At 35.6% G+C, this 19,062-nt stretch overlaps 3 protein-coding genes across 4 annotated transcripts in view; 2 read left to right on the top strand and 1 right to left on the bottom strand.

The window, feature by feature from the left end:
- Positions 1 to 19,062, bottom strand: part of LOC131851412 (uncharacterized) — a 169,057-nt gene that overhangs the window by 63,481 nt on the left and 86,514 nt on the right. The window lies entirely within an intron of this gene.
- On the top strand, positions 4,260 to 10,407 carry LOC131851332 (uncharacterized). Its single transcript, XM_059201821.1, has 4 exons — positions 4,260 to 4,830; positions 4,873 to 6,218; positions 7,158 to 7,544; positions 10,294 to 10,407. Exons 1-4 carry the CDS (start codon positions 4,260 to 4,262, stop codon positions 10,405 to 10,407), a joined length of 2,418 nt encoding a protein of 805 aa, XP_059057804.1.
- Positions 16,907 to 18,094, top strand: LOC131851409 (mitochondrial import receptor subunit TOM40 homolog). Its single transcript, XM_059201913.1, has one exon. It carries the CDS (start codon positions 16,969 to 16,971, stop codon positions 17,935 to 17,937), a length of 969 nt encoding a protein of 322 aa, XP_059057896.1. The 5' UTR covers positions 16,907 to 16,968; the 3' UTR covers positions 17,938 to 18,094.

Raw genomic sequence — 19,062 nt, 5'->3', positions numbered from 1 at the left:
ATATATAGTATACAGAGAAATCATGCCTTACGACAGCGCAAAATATTAGGCATTATGCAGCCATGTCTTGGACTGAAAAAAAAATAGTACAGGTGAAGTCTTGAGAGATTATATTCTAGGGGTACTAGACACCTGATTAAGATGTTTCGTAAATACAGACATAATATGTATATAAAATAGAGCGATACAAACAACAATACCATCAAACGAAACCGAACCGAACCCGCGACGATCGGAAGTAAGGTGGTATGCTAACCGTGACACCACCGAGGCCGTACATAAATCCACTCGGACTTTTCCAACTAAAGATAACATTCATCTACTTTATTCCTAGTGAAATTCATTTCGTTAAAATTCTTTCACTAACATTATTCGTGCCGTTCCATAATGTGGACTGTAACTTATCTCTTTTTCATTAAAATCCGTGATAAAGATAGCAGTGTAACCCGTAAAACAACTGGCGCGGAAAATTGGTAATCTAAATTCGAGAATATTAATAATCTTGCAGAGTTTCAGATGAGAGATATTCTGACCTTTAGGCTCTGTTGATTGAAAGAACTTGGTTAAGAGTATATTTGGTGAAATATGGGATTCTTTGAGGTAATCGTATTAGCAGTACTTACAAGGAAAAGCACTATGTAGCCAAGTAAAGCAGAATTTGTTTTATTTTAGGTACTAGATTATTGGTAGACATACTCAAATACATTTTTTTTGTATATACGTACAATTTGTATGTACACATAAAATGTGGAAAGGGTTATTATTAATGTAAACTGATGACCCCGTTGTAATTAAATAGCTAGCCATATACCATATCTGGTTGATATCTACGCGGTTCTCCTGGAAACCATAATGAAAAATTCTTGGTAAATTTGTCACTATGCTAACTGACCTGACATCATGTTCATCTTATCAACCTCCACTGGTGCCACGCTAGCGTAAATCGTTAAAGCAGTCGGGAGCACTATTCATCATCATCAATAAAAATAATTATGTAAAAACTTTCGGAAGTCTATCTCTCCACAATGGAAGTTATAATTGTGTCAAGATATTTACAATCTTCGAGGAGGTAGCACAACAGATGTTATGCTATTTGAATATTTCAGTTATGAAGTAATAAATTGCAAATGGCCGTCAAATTATAAGATTACGTAAGAACTAAAAATACTGTATTCGTATCAATTGTTTAGCAGCCATAGCAGAAGTTCTGCTTAGTTTGGGACTAGGTGGCGATATGTGAATTGTCATGTGGTGTTTAAGTCAGTAGGTTTTTATTAATCTAAATGTTTATTATTTTAATTTAGACCTTCTGTTTGCGCCACAACTAGTTTAAATGCACATCTCGTGTAATAGACAAGGACAGACATACTCACGATCTAGGGCCGAAAGGAGCCGAGTACGCCCGCGCCATCGATGGAAAGAAAGATGGCGCTTTTTCTTCGTTTTCCCGCTCGTGTCTGAGAAACGCCGCTCGCACATAATTACGTTTTATAATAATTGAATCACTACGATTTAATAAACTATTGAATTGTCAAGGTGTATATAGATAGTGTGCAATATTCAAGGTGTATATACACTAATTTCCGCCGCGCGTGTTGTGTGTGTGATCAGTTCATCGATCATCATCGTCGTCGATCATCGATTCCTGCACCAAGACGCCATAGCAGAAAGCCAGGTACGCTCGTAACTCCTTACTTTGCCCGTGATCTGTGACGACAGTCTTATCGAAGGAATATATCTCTCGGGATACATATCCCTAGGGAACCGCTTTAACATTTTTTGGCCCGTTGCGAACCGGATATTTTGCTATTTTTAAATTGAGTTACATTTAATAACGTACCCCTTTTGCTATTTATTCGCAAGGTCCTTCGTTTAATATTATTATTAAGAAACCGCTTTCAAAATTGATAATATAAAATCCGCTTATTTAGTCTTATATTACTTATTTGTTTCTCAGACATACCCGCGTAGCCATATAGGATTGCCTTGTTATTTCTTTATATTATACCGCAACCAAGCACCTATATGTGTAATAGTTTATTATTTATAAACATATTTATTATATACCGCTATAGAATACCATATGATATCCCGCATTCCTCTGTATTATCTTTTTAGATAATAAATATTTATATCACCGCATTTATAGTATAGTCTTAAAATTGTATCCTATAACTATATTATACATAATATACTTGTACATCCCGCACACCTATAATATACAAATATAAATGTCTATATCCCGCATTCCATTATATTTTATATAGTAATCTACGCAACACTTAACCGTGTTCTCGCTACATACCTACATATAATTTTTATTTTCGTTACTGTCCGCTTACGCTGTCTATTGACAGGTCACTGTATAATTACCTATAGTTATATTGCGTTAAATCATTAGATATGTCACGTAAAGATAAAGATGCGCCTACCTTTTCACCTAGTCGTCAACTTATTATGTTAGAAGCTAAACGTAATGCTTTATTTCAACGAATACAAAGTATTTACGATAAGTCGAAGTCGGCTACGGAATCGGAAGAAAAAAGACGTATGTTTCTTAGTTCATGTATAACCATCGATGACGTTCGTAATAAGTTTCAAGATGTACTTGATGAATATAATAGTAGGATGCTTGATGAGAATCCTTCTGCCGTACCTAATTTTCATGTATATGACTCATTTGAAGATTTGTTTTGTTCAATTAAACAGACATTTTCTGATCTTTCTTCTGCGCCCACGGGTGGGAATTCGTGTGGGATAGATGCACCTGTATCTAGGCCCAGGCTCCCCCCCTGGAATTAGTCTCCTTCAGCGGCAATTATCAAGATTGGAATTTATTTTACGCTAGTTACAAATCTACTGTCCATGACAACTCCTCACTTACAAACTCAGAAAAACTGTATTATTTACTGGGTAAGTTATCACCCAAAGTACAATCGGTATTTGCAGGTATTACACCCTGCGCCGAAAACTATGAAATTATATTTAAGTCTCTGCTTGATAAGTATCAAGATATTCACGTTCTCGGTTCTAATTACTTAGACCAGATTTTAAATCTTAAATTAGGCAAAATGCCTTCCGCCGCAAGTTTTCAATTATTTATAGATAAGTATGTCACCGCCGCTATGTCATTAAAGGGCTTAGGTATAAAACAATTATCTGATTTCATTTTATTATATATTGCAAAACGTAAATTCGATTCAGAAACATTACGCGCGTTCGAATTACACTCTTCTATAACAAAATCACGTGATTTTGACGGATTTATTAATTTTATAAAAACACAATGCCGCATATATGAAAATACACAACCCGCGCCCGCCACCAGTACAGAGTCAAATAAATACCGCCCGCCTACTAATAAATACCGCCCGCCTGCTAAGTACCCGGACCCGCAGTCTTATGTTTCAAGTGTAACACCTATAAAATGTTCACTTTGTAATAGTAATATGCATGATCATTTTTATAAATGTAGTGCATTCGAAAAATTGTCACCTCTCGATCGTTATAAACATATTAAAGCTAACAATTCATGCGTAAATTGTTTAAGTACCAAGCATAAGTCAGGTGTTTGTAGATCAAAATCTTCGTGTCGTGCATGTCAAAAGCGCCATCATTCTTTGCTACATTTTGTTACGGATCGGGGCTCGCTGCCCGCGCGCGATGCGCCCGCGCCCCGTAGTAACATGGCCTCACCCCCGCTCCCGTCACACAGTGGCGAGGCCGTGGCCAAGCAGAGTGGTCTGTCACTTTGCGCGCTCAGTAACAAAACTGTGCTACTAGCAACTGCACGCGTTATTGTGTATGACGCATTAGGTAAACAACACTTAGTTCGATGTTTATTGGACAGTGCGTCCCAAAGTAATTTTATTACTGATGAATGTTGTGACCGCTTAGGTTTATTAAATGAATTAAAATATTCATCTACGATGGTAAAGGGTATTGGTGGCTCACAAAAAAACGTTAAGGGTTCAGTAGAATTTAATATATTTTCTCGTTTTAATTTTAATGTTCGCTTTAATATTTCCGCGCTTGTTGTTGACCGTATTACGGACAGTTTGCCTTCCGTTCCTGTCAATACCGCCGCATTTTCACACATTAAAAACCTACCGCTGGCAGACGGCGAGTTTGCCATTCCTAGTAATATAGACGTACTTATAGGTAGTTCTATATTCCCGCACTTGCTATTGCCGGGTATTGTGCATAGCAAGCATCGTAATATTCCGCCTGCGATACAAACCGTATTAGGGTTTGTAATCATGGGTTCCGTACCCACTTTTAATTCCGCATCGCCTAATTCCGCATTATTAAATACCGCATATACAACGTCATGTTGTTCCGTGATTCATGATCGTATGGACACTCTCTTCCAAAGTTTTTGGGAATTGGAGGAGATAACCGCGCCGCCCGCTCAGAGTGCCGATGATCTCGAGTGTGAACATTATTTTCGCGCCACCACTACTCGTGATGATAGTGGTAGATATATCGTATCCCTGCCGTTTCGAGAGGACGTGTTCTCCTTAGGTGACTCTTTCGCTGCCGCACATAGACGTTACTTATGTCTAGAACGTAAGTTGGAAGCGTCACCTCATTTTCGTTTTTCTTATAACGAAGTAATTCGCGCATATATTGATAAGGGCTATTTAAGTCCAGTTAAATCGCATCAAGACAATTCACTTATACCCTCGTACTCGTACTACATTCCACATCACGGAGTGCTACGAGAGGATAAGGTCACCACTAAATTGCGCGTGGTTTTAGATGCCAGTTGTAAAACGACATCTGGTCGTTCGTTAAATGATATATTGCATAGTGGTACCAACCTACAGGGTGATTTATTTAGTATTTTAATTAACTTTCGTCTTTTTAAAGTTTGTATTTCCGCCGACTGTTTTCAAATGTTTCATCAAATAGTTGTACGCGAACCCGATCGTAGGTTTCAGCGAATTTTGTACCGCTTCAGCACCGATGATCCTGTGACTGAATATGAATTTAATCGTGTATGCTTCGGACTGAGGTCGAGTCCATTTCTCGCGCTCCGCGTTGTTCAACAACTAGTTGAAGATGAAGGGGATAAATTCCCTGCTGCTGCCGCTGTTGCTTCGTCTGCACTATATATGGATGATATCGTATCTTCTGTTATGACAGATGAACAGGCTATTACCATTAGCAACGAACTTATTGCACTTTTTAAAATGGCACAGTTTGATCTCGTAAAGTGGACGAGCAGCTCCCGCGACGTGCTTGCTCACATCCCGGATACACACAAAACCCTCAGTGACAAATCATTCGATAATTCCACCCCGCACAAGATCTTAGGTCTATTTTGGGATAACTCTAATGATTCTTTTAAGTTCAAGGTAATCACGCCAGACGCTATATGTACTAAGCGCGCTATTCTCTCCGCTGTTGCCCGTTTATGGGACATTTTAGGTTTCGTGGCTCCCGCTATTTTGTACGCCAAGCTCCTTATTAAGGAACTCTGGTTGTTGAAATGTGATTGGGATGCTCAACCCCCGCATCATATCATCGCAGCCTGGAGACAGTTCTGTTTAGAACTGCCCTCGCTTAATAGGCTTCGCATACCGCGACACTTAGGTGTGGTTGAGGATTGTCAATTGAATATTTTAGGATTTGCTGACGCTAGTGAACGTGCTTATGGCGGTGTAGTCTACCTACACATTCAGGTTGATAATAAATATTTTGTTCAATTATTATGCGCCAAGTCAAAGGTCTCGCCTGTAAAAATTGTATCCATCGCGAGATTAGAATTGTGCGCAGCCGTATTACTCGCAAAACTACTTCGTAAGGTTGTTGATACTATCGCACCACGGTATCCTGTGAATAATATATACGCCTTTAGTGATTCAAAAGTGGCTCTTTGTTGGATCCACTCTTCTCCGCACCACTGGCAAACTTTCGTTGCCAATCGGGTAGTACAAATTATCGATAACGTCCCGGCAGACTGTTTCTATCACGTTGCTGGTTCCGATAATCCTGCAGACTGCCTGTCTCGTGGACTCACACCAGACAAGCTAGTAAACCATCCGCTATGGTACACCGGACCTTCATGGGTATTAAGTAACCCGGCCGAGTGGCCACTTGTTGTCAATCACGACTTATCGAATGAAGACATTCCCGAACAACGGACTGTTATACACACATTAATTTCAAATACCTCTGAATCACTACTTTACGCGCTATCTCAACGCCTTTCTGTATATTCTAAATTATTACGGACTATTGTTTATATATATAAATTTATTAAACGCCTTCCTCGTAATACCGTTATTACGAGTGAAGACTTAGATTTTGCTGAAATAAAGTTAATCCGCGCCGTGCAAGAAGTATATTTTGCACATGAGTTTAATAATTTAAAAAATAATAAATATTGTTCTTCCGCTTTAAACAAGCTCCGACCATTTATAGACAAGGACGATGTCATCCGCGTCGGTGGTCGCTTGTCAAGTTCCGCTGAGGATTACTGCACTAAGTATCCTCTACTTTTACCGCGCCGCGATCATGTTATCGATATTCTTATCGATTTTTATCATAAGAAGCATCTTCATGCTGGACCAGAGTTACTTATGTCCTTACTCAGGCAGAAGTACTGGATCCTGTCCGCTCGCCGCTTAATACGTTATCGCATTCATAAATGTAACGCTTGTTTTAAAATAAAACCGCGCCCTACGTTTCCACTCATGGCCGATCTACCGAGCCACCGCGTCACTCAAGTTGATAAGGCATTTACGCATGTAGGCTGTGACTATGCCGGTCCCTTACAGTACACACCTATTCGTGGTCGGGGGGTTAAAAGCCGCAAAGCATGGCTATGTATTTTCACTTGTCTGACAACCCGTGCTACTCATATTGAAGTTGCTACTGATTTAAGCACGGTTAGTTTCTTATCCGCACTTAAACGATTCTTATCTCGCCGAGGCCCGATAAACTGTTTATATACGGACAATGGAACATGTTTCGTGGGTGCTCGCAAGTATCTTCGCGATTTATATAAGTTTCTTGATGAATATCGCCCGCATTTAGAATTAGAACTTTCAGAAAATCGCATTAGTATGAAATTTATTCCTCCCGCTGCTCCCCACTTCGGTGGAAGTTGGGAAAGCATCGTAAAAATAGTTAAAAATAATTTATTTAAGGTGATAGGATCACAAATTCTCTCTTATGAGGAACTTATAACAGTGCTTTCTCAGGTTGAGGCACTTATTAATTCGCGTCCACTCACAGCTAGAAGTAGTGACCCCGCTGAGCCGTCTGCTCTTACGCCGGCTCATTTTTTAAATACTGTCCCTCTTTCATCCATTCCTGCGCCAGAAGCTAACACGCACGATTTAAATCAACGCCATTCCCTTCTGGATAGCATTGTACAGTCTTTCTGGCGCCGGTGGCGAATGGAGTATCTGCATCAATTGCAGACACGCGCTAAATGGAATCTTCCATCAGTTCCCATTAAGGAGGGTACTGTTGTAATTTTAGTAATAGATAACGCACCGCCCTTTTCATGGCCATTAGCTGTCGTTGAAAAGGTACATCCTTCCAAAGACGGAACTACGCGAGTGGTCACTGTTAGGACTTCAAAGGGTAGCTACCTTCGCCCGGTAGTTCGTTTGTGCCCATTGCCGCATCAATAGTTATATATTTAATATAAGTAAAATTTAGATTTAGCTTAGTTATATATAACTTTCATTCATATATCGTATTCACATAACCTCAGATAACTTCCCGCTTATGATTAATCTTATACGCATTAATATACCGCTCATTTTATTTATATATATCTTCCGCATACTGCTATTCATTTCCCAGTGGTATATATATGTATATTTTTTTTAAAGGCAACCCTTTAAGGCCGGGGGAATGTTTGCGCCACAACTAGTTTAAATGCACATCTCGTGTAATAGACAAGGACAGACATACTCACGATCTAGGGCCGAAAGGAGCCGAGTACGCCCGCGCCATCGATGGAAAGAAAGATGGCGCTTTTTCTTCGTTTTCCCGCTCGTGTCTGAGAAACGCCGCTCGCACATAATTACGTTTTATAATAATTGAATCACTACGATTTAATAAACTATTGAATTGTCAAGGTGTATATAGATAGTGTGCAATATTCAAGGTGTATATACACTAATTTCCGCCGCGCGTGTTGTGTGTGTGATCAGTTCATCGATCATCATCGTCGTCGATCATCGATTCCTGCACCAAGACGCCATAGCAGAAAGCCAGGTACGCTCGTAACTTCTTACTTTGCCCGTGATCTGTGACGACAGTCTTATCGAAGGAATATATCTCTCGGGATACATATCCCTAGGGAACCGCTTTAACACCTTCAGAACTTTTAGATTATTCTGTAGCAAATATCGTCATAGAAATTAAATTGTATTAAATAATTTCTATATAATAATCATGCTAATATTACAATGATGCAATTTTTTTATGAGAGAGTACGTCGCTGGTAAACATCTCTCATTTAAACCGTATATAAATTAACCATTTTTAATTTGTCAAATTTATTTCCATGATTTGATATATTTTTTCCCATGGTACTGAGAGCTCTACCAGTATTATAGGTTTAGTGTTTTCGAAAATGGTAATATATCTGGCCAGTATGATGCAACGAAAGATTAATAGAGAATTATTAAGATGTAATAATGCACGAGTATTATATGGGCATTGTTTTGCATACGTATATTAACATGTGTAAACACCCTCTTTACTGAATTTGTGGCTTTAGTATGTGAAAATCTAATCAAATGCCGTGCAAATGGCTACACTCTCGGATAAAATCGTATTTGCCGTTACTCAAAGTGTTGCTGAAACGATGGAATTATGCATTATGCGCCGTATGTTCTGGAATGTTCGAGAACATGATTTTGATAAATTTCGACATTTTCATGACTTTCGACGTAAAATATGTGTATTTTTTCTACTAGGTAATAGGTAAGTGTCAAACTAGCATACGGCCTATCTGAGGGGAAACAGTTACCATAGACTATGGACACCTGATACACCAGGGGTGTCGCACGCACGTTGCCGACCCTTAAAAACATTGATATACCTACTGTTCTTGAAAAACCCCATGCTGTAATCTGTCATGAAAACCTCGGCATGTAGTTAATTCCACAATCTGTTAATCGCTAAATAGTTTGCTTTGTAAGCTGTATTTTGGGAGAAAGATATGTTGACTATTCTTCAGTCCTCTTATGTCAGTCAGTCTTCTTATGTCCTTTGTTCTACGGAATAGCAATGGATGAGAGTAACAGGTTGACGTCTTTTTGTCGACTTATGGGGCCAGACTATACATATATACCGTCTTTTATTGAATTCTAACTTGCTCTCCAGTAATGGAAACAACGATAACAATCCAAGCTATTTGCAATCGTTTGTTCCATTACAGTTAGACAAATAAATGTTAAAAAAATTGGTGCTCACCTTCGATATTCATCGACATCATCATATCAACCCGGAACACGTCCACTACATCACACGCGTCATCAATCTAGGACTGATCGAATCTGTCCTACGAGCTAGGTGCTCTGTCCATTGCCACTTTAGTTTAGCAATTCGTTTTATGTCATTCTTTTGCTCTTTTAAATATCATCACTTAAGCATGCCCCTCTCTATTGCCCTCTGAGTGACACTGAGCTTATTTATAAGGCCGTAAGTCATCACTGGCAACACTCATTTGAGATTAGAATCTCTGAATTCTTATAAATCGAGTAATTGGTAACTATGTTAGAAAGGTATGATTTTAAATTGTACTGATTTAATCAATTTAGTTAATGCTTTTTACATTTTACTAAAACCCGCAAATAATTTAATTAAATATTTACCAAATTAATTACACTAAAATGGAAAATAGTTATAAAATTCTTAATGTACATGAACACTACAAATTGCTTCTTGTTATTAAACAAAATGTACTTACAGCCTGTCAGCTTTTATTTAATGCCTTTTATATTTTACTAAAACCCACAAATAATTTAATTAAATATTTACTAAATAAATTAAATTAAAATTAAAGACAATTATCAAAATCTGAATGTAAATGTTATATAAACTTCACAAATTGCTTCTTGTTATTAAACTAAACGTACAGATTGTCAGCTTTCAATTTCATAAGCTGAAAACAATGAACGCCGTTCGCGAATGTATTAAAATTTAATCTCACTTCGGTGAGTGAAAATCTTTTCCCAATTAAAATTATAATTTCCGATAAAACCCGAACGGGTTCTGTCCTTTCGGAATTTTATAGTTCATAAACACCATTGGGCGTAGGAAATCGAGTCGACACCCAAAGTGGCAGCTCGTAAAGCGGCAGTTGTCGTTTTACGATATCCAGACCCTAGCCAATATCTATTGATAGCATTGGAGTTCGCCCTTTTTGACTAATTAAAAATGCATTAGCCAGTTAGTTATGACCGCGTAGGTTTAGCAGTGTGGCGCACCGCTTTACTTCCGTCGATCACGAGTTCGATGCTCGCACCATATAACAATTTCTATTGTACTGATCTGGGTATCAGATAGATAATTTAGTTACAATTTATTTACAAAAAAAAAAACAATATTCAAATTAAAGATACAAATGTTCACCTCATAATTAAGAGGCATGCATTTTACAAGTTTTCTTAATGATTAACAACAGAATAATATTGCCATATTATAAAATAAAGACGCTTCCGCTATACGCTTAGTTCTTTTAAACTACGCAAGGGAATTTAATGCAGTTTTTAGGAATAGATAGAGTTATTCAAGAGGAATGTTTATATGTTACGGTTTACAGATTATGAAAATTATTAAATGTTAAGTAAATTACCGCAAAGAATGACAGCACTTCTACCAGCCATTTTCTATGTATAATCTTTGTTACAAAAAAAAATATAATAAAGAAAATACTACTCAAAAGTGTTTACAATAAGTTTATTTAAATAAAGATTAATTCCATTTCTACTTCAACAAATAAAAGAACTCTACTCGAGGTCTGTGATGCAGCTTATAGTACCTCAGAGACTTCATTATCAGGTTGATTGCAGGCTTCAGCGTTTATTGCAGTGGGCACCGATTTAAGCTGTGACCTAGTTGGATAATTATTTGGAAATTCGTCGAAATATAGCTCTGAATTTATAACCTGTACTAAGATGACTACCAAATTTTAAAAGCCCGGTGGCCGAGTAGTTATTCAATGACCAAAACCCGAAACTAATGAGTTCAAATCTGAAGGATTCGATATAAACAAATTTTCTGGAAATTGATTGTAATTTTTTAAGTTGATTGTTTGTGTAATTGCAGTTTATATTGTAGCGTAAGATGGCTGAATGGGATATATTTATGATTATTTACTTGCCATAAAAAAGTTACATTTAGATAATTATTTACAAAATTGTAATTGAACAGTAAACCTACAAACACGAAAATAAATTTAAATTTGGTTATATTATATTATATGCTTATTAGTATAATAAAAAACATATATTTTGCTTATTTATGTAATTATATAATTTAGTAAGTATATCAATATATTTATATATTTGCATATATATTTATATATATTAATTTGTGAATTAATCTATTTTATATCTAAATACTATATTAATAAATTTGATCAACGAGACGGTTGACTGGTAGATAATGCCATCAGGCATTGAGTCTGCCATGTATACAATTTTGCGTGCAAAAGGATAAATAAAATATAACAAGTAGAAAAAATCTTTAAAGTAAAATTTTCGTGTCCATATCGATCCTATACTAGTTTTGTCAGTTTTTTCGTTGAATATAATATGAAATTATAAGTTGTATCAATTCTTCAAAGATTTTCTGTCATGGTATAATATAAAGATTTATTTAATATCTATATATAGTGTGAAAGAATACATTACAAAAAGACTACTTATACGTACATAAAATACAATTATTTTAGCGAGACTATATATAAATATGGTCTGGAGTTAGGTGTTACGAAAAGGGATTTTTCTACGAAGGACAGCATTGTCCTCTGAATAATGTGAAAAAGCTTTTTCATTGTGAATCCATCTTGCTTTCGCCTTTCTTCAACTAAGAGTTGGTTTCGTACTAAAAGTCGCAGCTCATTTGTTATATGTAGGAAAACATTTTCATTAAAAAACACGTCTTCATTTCGCGTTCTTCAATTAAATAGTAGTCTCACCTAAGCCACAATAATTTGGCCTGAATCATAGAATTAATCATTATTCTTATAAATTGAATATACGCACTTTTAATTATTCAAAAAGTATTTTTTTTTATTCTTGTGCGTCCTTTTTATGTATTTTGAATGTCAAATAACATTACGACCCACATGATGGTAAACAGTAACATGAATAGCTAGATTTTGTGATACCATTTATACGTTGCCATTCCAGATGAGTAAGTTGACATACATGCTGACGACTTCGGTGGTCTAGTGGTTTAGCACACCGCTTTACTTCCGATGGTCGCGGGTTCGATTTCTCGCACGGTGCAAACATTTGTATTCATGAGTATGATTGTTTGTATCGGTCTGGGTGTTTTCTATGTATAATATGTATATTTACGAAAAAAAATCTATGTTTTTATATCAGTTATCTAGTACCCATAACACAAGCTTTAGTTAGCTTAACTTGGGTCTAGATGGCGCTGTGTGAATTGTCCTCAGATTATTATTATTATTATTTTGATATATGAGCTATATTATTGTAAAGTTTCATTAAAATTCGTTCAGTAGTTTTTGCGTGAAACAGTAACAAAGATCTCTCCATCAACCTTACACATAAAGGTTCGCGTTTTTAATATTTGTTACATTATGATGAGTATATTGCAGACAATATTATATAGCAAGATCATAAAATCTATACTCACAAAGTTTCGCATCACTACATACTATAAAACAAAGTCACTGTCGCTGTCTGTCTATCGCTATGTATGCTTAAATCTTTAAAACTACGCAACGGATTTTGAAGCGTTTTCTTTAATAGATAGAGTGATTCAAGAGAATGGTTTATATGTATAATACATGTACACCCGGGCAAAGCCGGGGCGAGTAACTAGTTTACAACATTAGTAAGATTAATGTGAAACCTAGCTACATTAAAAGATTTTTTTAAACTGACGTAACTATCGTTATAAAAGCGATTACTGCAGTCATTTCGCTTCCGAATCTAAAACGATTGTTCACAACTCGTTATATTTTATTACGGTACAGTTGAACCCTTGTACTTCTTTAAACTACCATTTCGTTTGCCATAAATTCGAAGGCCGCTTTACGTAGCATTTAATAAGAAATTCTGAATTTATAGCTGTGACTGTGGCATAATTTGCTGTCCGTATTATATGGTTGAAGAAATTGTAATAAAATTGTCCTTATTTTTTGTAAATATTGTTTTATTTACGAAATTATATGTTGATTGGATTAGAAAGTTGATTGGGGGCACCACTGTACTATGCTCTACAAATAGCCAGCACCATCTGTCACACAACCTTTCTGAAATAAATGTGGTTGGCCAATGACGGCTGTTAAAGTAACCGAACCGAACTAGAAACAAATGACGTAATAAAATAAAAAAATAATCAAATGAGATAAAAATAAATAATTATTTTTTATCACAAACAATCTCATTTTTACTTCATTGAAAGATTACTGAGGTAGACTTTGAGCAAAGTCGTTTGTATAGGAATTTATGTATTACTTATTTCAGCCACCAATCAGTTTGTTTTGTATGTTTGTTTTCATGAATATATGCGATGGTTGCCTTATGAGGGCAGTAATTTCAACAATAATAATATGATCTTTGTACAATTCACACAGCGACATCTAGTCCCAAGCTAAGCAGACCTTGTGTTGTAGGTAACTAATAGATATATTTAGATATGTTTTTGTAAATCCATACCATAATGTTTGTGATATATACATAGAACAACAAACCAACACATACAATCATATCATGAATTTAATGTCTGTACCGTGCGAGAAATATAACTCGCTACCATCGGATGTAAAGCTGTGTGCTAAACCTCTAGACCACCGACGCCGTCAAATGCTCTAAACCCGTAATACGGGGACTTACTCGCTTGAAATAAAGAAATCTTTGTATCAAATTTCCTTCAAATCCGTTCAACAAGAGCAAAAGCCGGATTTAATACGATTGGAGTTTCTCTCTCTATCTTTGTAAGTACTTGAAGACATTAGAATAATATAAAATAGAAAAACGTATCGAAAAATTATAAACGGTACTGTTTATGTTAAGGTAAAACTTTGTTTGTAGTAGTGTTAATAGTGTTTTGTTTGTAGTGTAGTGTAGTGAATAAAGATACCGTAAAATATTACCAAGGTAGTCGTCCTTGTACTAAATCGTCTACATAAATATGCACTCATGCATTGCTATTCTCGTGGACTAGAATCTTATGCCACCGTACCTATAATTTCATTGCCCTATCCCTTCAACCGACATTTAGTTTGGAAAGAAAGCCACTTGGTGCCTTAAATAGGTCAAATGATTTTGTATGTATAATAACTGCCTGACCCGCAATTTGACCTGCGACACATTTTATTTTTCATTGCAGCCCGGCTCCTACTGGTCCGTAGCGTGATATTATATAGCCTATGATACTCGCAAATAACGTGGCTTTCTACTGATAAAGGAATTTTCTAAATCATTTTAGTAAATCCAGAGATTATCCCGTCACAAACATTACCTTTAATTTTTTTTATGATAATCAAATGATGCACCCGCCTGCGCTAACGGTTTACGCTGGCGGCACCAGTGTAGGATGATAAGATGAGCATGAGGTCAGGTTAGTTAGTTGATAGTGATAAATTCTCGGTGAATTTGTCAAGATGTGCTATCTTGACAAATTCACCGAGAATTTATCACGATGGTTTCCAGGGGGAATCGCGTGGAGGTCAACCTGACATTGTACATGGCTAGAAATAAGATCATCAGTCCACATTACTAACCATCCCCTCTCCCCTCTTTATAATATTAATATAGAAGTATAGATAAAGATGTAATAACAGACAAAAGACCAACCTAAAAGTCCAATTAAAGTCGTTACGGTACATCGCATAGAAACTGACCGCAAATTAATATCCATGAATTTGCGAAAGTGGAAATCACTTTGTCGGACCTAAGTCGATCAGCGTCAAGCTAAATTGGTCCACAATACCATTGTTTTCGCCTTTCGCATACGTCCCACATTTATTGCAATTTGTTAAAAGGGTTAGACTCTTGTGATCTCAAATTGTATCAGGTGTCCAATACCTTGTGTTGGATCCCTTTTATCTATTTCCGAAAGGGATCCGAGAGATTTAAGAGGCAGTACACGTATATATAGAAGGTAATTTATATTTAATGTTTAAAACAAACTTACAGACCTTACAGATCCAAGGTTTCTTTATATATCTTTTCAGCTGTTTCAAAAAAGAGATTTAATATTCGAATACTTATACGAACTTCTTATACTGTACCTACAATTATTTATTTATTGCATTATTACAATACCCTAACAGAAAATCAAAATCGATATTGCAACTCAGTGTAGTACATACAGATATATTTTATAATACGTAATTTAAACATTTAAAATTCAAATTATGGCGTGAATGGTTTCTGTGTTTTTTCTTCTGTTATTGTTCATTATCATTAAAGCATGGGATAAAGGGGAATATTCAAGTTAATTAGTCCTGACTGGTAAATTATGAATCAATGCTATTGAATTATTTTACATACTTAGGGAAATATATATTACAATTGTTGTTAATTCCACTCTTCCACGTTAGTCTTTTATATAATAACATTGACCCTATACATGACTAGATAACTCATAATTAATTTATACACGAATTGAATATTCTCTATCACAAAACGACAAAAGCTTCTTCCTCTGCAATTCTGTACAAGTTTTTAGTCGCTAACGCTGCAGAAAGCTAACTGTTATTTATTTCGGATACACACTGCATTTTGATTTTCTGTTAATATTGGATTTAAATGTTATTTTAAATCGCAGGTAATATTAAAATTCGTTCACAAGCAACTACCTCTTAAATAACCCTAAGGAGAAAAGTACCCAAGTACCCCAATTCTATAAAGTTAATGTAGCGTACATATGAACAAAATTATGAATACTACGTATCTGGAAGACGTGTGTGACATTAGTATTGTTCGGGACATAATGGCGTGAAGGTATGTGAGTTATTATTAGATATATCTTGTATCTGATTTACCTATTTCAAAATAGATACTTTGAATGTACTCGCATATACATACATTACAAATATGTGAGTAATATCTTCACGATTTTGTGGATCTATTTTTATTCTTTAACTATTTTATGAACAAATATAGTAATTGCGCATTTCAGCAGTTACTAGCAGTGGTATTTGCGAACCGATATTGAAATCGTCAAGAAAAGAGCTTAAAAGGCCGGCACGTAACGCATTTCCAATTCCCCTGGCGTTGAGTGTGCTCATGAGCGAAGGTGATCACTTATCATCAGGTGAGTCACAAGCTTGTTTCTCCCCTATGTTATAAAATAAACTTTTTTGTATTATGGAATATGTATAAAACTATAGAGTTTAATAATAAGTATCTCTATAAGTTGTTTACGGTATCCTGAAGTAATTAATTATTCTATTAATAGCTGGCTGTCCATGTGGATAAAAAAATATTGGTGTGAAAATAGGCCATAATATATATTAGGTATAGATTGTATTCTGTTTCTTTTTAATTTTATTTAATAGTGGTTAATTAACAAGCATTCACATTAATAATGATAATAGAATAAGTAATCAATTAAAATAGGTTAACCACCGCGTAGATTATAATTATGTTAAAAATAGAAAGACTCCTTGCATTGTGTGACTGGCCGGCTGACACTCCGTGCCAGTTAAAAATACAATCAGGCAGGTCAATGACGTCTAACTTGTAATCCGATAAATCAAATAACAAGCAACATAAACCCATAATGGACTTAAATGAAGATAAAATTAAAGAAGAAGTCAGTAGCTTCGTTTCAAGTTTACAGAAACTTCTCCCGAAAAAGAAAGAGTTGATCTATGTGGAACCTATTAAAGCAAAATTGACAAAGCTGAGCGAAGTACATTCAGAAGCGAAGAGTGTCTTCCCTATGTGTTTTACTGGAGCTAGGCTAATTATTCGGAGGGAAATAATGAATAAAGTGAAACTTATTCAACAATATAATTACGGAAAGTCCAAGGAACCATACAAATGCTTTACACATTTGTTAAATAAAGAAATGGAACCAAAAAGTACAAATGAATCATTATTATTGGATGCTGCTGGATCGGCTACTGCTACATATTACGAAGACCTTAATGGCGCATACAAAATGCGATTGACCTCCAAAATCCGAGATTTAATCGCGTCCGAGACTGAAATAGTGTTGGAAAAAGATAACCCGAAGTCGTGCGGTTCAATCACTTGTTCAATGAAAGATGTTGACCCGAATACTCTTAGAGTCGTAACGCAGTGGATGTATAAAATTATTCCCGAGTTCAGTATGGGCACTGAAGTGTGCTTCAAGCCTTTAGCATACCCTCCTATGCCAGATTTCTCCATTAGTGGTCGTTATGAAAGGCCATCTTTCGCTTTGTCGTCTACGATCAGCAGAGCCGGTTTCCAAGCGTGTATTTTTAAGCAATTTACACCTGATCTTCGAATAGCGACGATATTGAATGAAGGTAATAGAAGTGGAAAGACAACGATTGGTGTGGCGCTACATAAAAAATACCAGAATGGTTCGGAATTAAAAATTTTCGTAGACTCTCAATGTCGCGGCGGATTTACTTTTCAGAAGGATGTTTTATTTTACGAACCGCATAATGAAATTCGCGTTTTGAGGCTCGTTGGAAGCACTCTAATAGATAGGCAGAAAAGAGTGAGGTTCGGCTTTGGATTCGATTTGGACTTTTGATGTTTACATCGGTCCGCTGTTCACTTATCTCCCGTACAAATGGCCGGCCTCGCAAGCGGATATTTATCGTTTTTGTAGATTTATTTGTTTGTATATAAGTATACATAGGTTTTAGTTATTGTTTTATCTTGTTATTAATTCGGTTATCGTGTTTAGAATTGTGATTATAAATTGAATTATTATTATTATTTGATATTTTATTTAAATGGAGATTTAAAACTGACTTAAGAAAACTATTATATTTGAGTCTGTCAGTAGTACCTACTGTTTATTGCTTAAAGTTTTGTCTTAAATAAGTGTAATTCTGTCTAACTTTAATGAAAATGAAATATTTATTTATATATTTTTTCTTATAAGAGCAGTCAGTAGGTAAATGTGCAAATTATAAAAGTCACCGTTTATATATTAGACATATCTCAATTAATTTACTTTTAATTTATTTATATTATGTAAAAATTAATAATTCTTTTTCCCAAGAAATAGAGTATCTCGTTGGACAGTCGGGCAAAAAATTAATACAATATATCACAGGAAGTTGGGTAGTTGTCGCCAACAGGCTAGGTAGATGTAAGTTTTGCACAAACTTGTCACCCTGTTATCTCCCTCATGGAGAAAAATAAACGGGACAAATTGCCATTGTTGCGGAACTTTTTTTGTTAAACAGCCACTTTTTACGGAACTAAATTGTGTTTGGAGTTGCCCGTCTAATAACGTGCTGGGTTTGGATTGTTTTTACAGGGTGCGATCATTACAGTTTCTGATATGTTTAAGGAAAACTTGACTCTGAGCGAATTGTTTATATTTTGGGAACTACGAGTGTATATATATTGTTACAGTTGTATGTAGGTATAATATGTTCTATTATAACATGAATATTTATGGAAATAAAGATAGTTGTTGTACAAGAATATAACAGCGAAGTAAATATTCTGTAAATATACTCATTAATAAATTAAAATTAATTTTTGGACGTGTAAGGCATACAGCTAAATTAATTTCGCAATTATATATGTATGTATATGTAGATGTGTTGAAGAAAACAAGATTATTTTTACTTTCTCAAATAACATTAAAATGAAATGTTAAAAAAAAGACTAAAAGATTCATGTTTGAATATTCAACCGA

This window comes from Achroia grisella, unplaced genomic scaffold, assembly GCF_030625045.1.
Source record: "Achroia grisella isolate CSIRO2021 unplaced genomic scaffold, CSIRO_AGI_Agris_v1 utg782, whole genome shotgun sequence".
NCBI lineage: Eukaryota > Metazoa > Arthropoda > Insecta > Lepidoptera > Pyralidae > Achroia > Achroia grisella.
The sequence above is the reverse complement of the archived record's forward strand: the minus strand, read 5'-3'. Positions and strand labels throughout refer to the sequence as shown.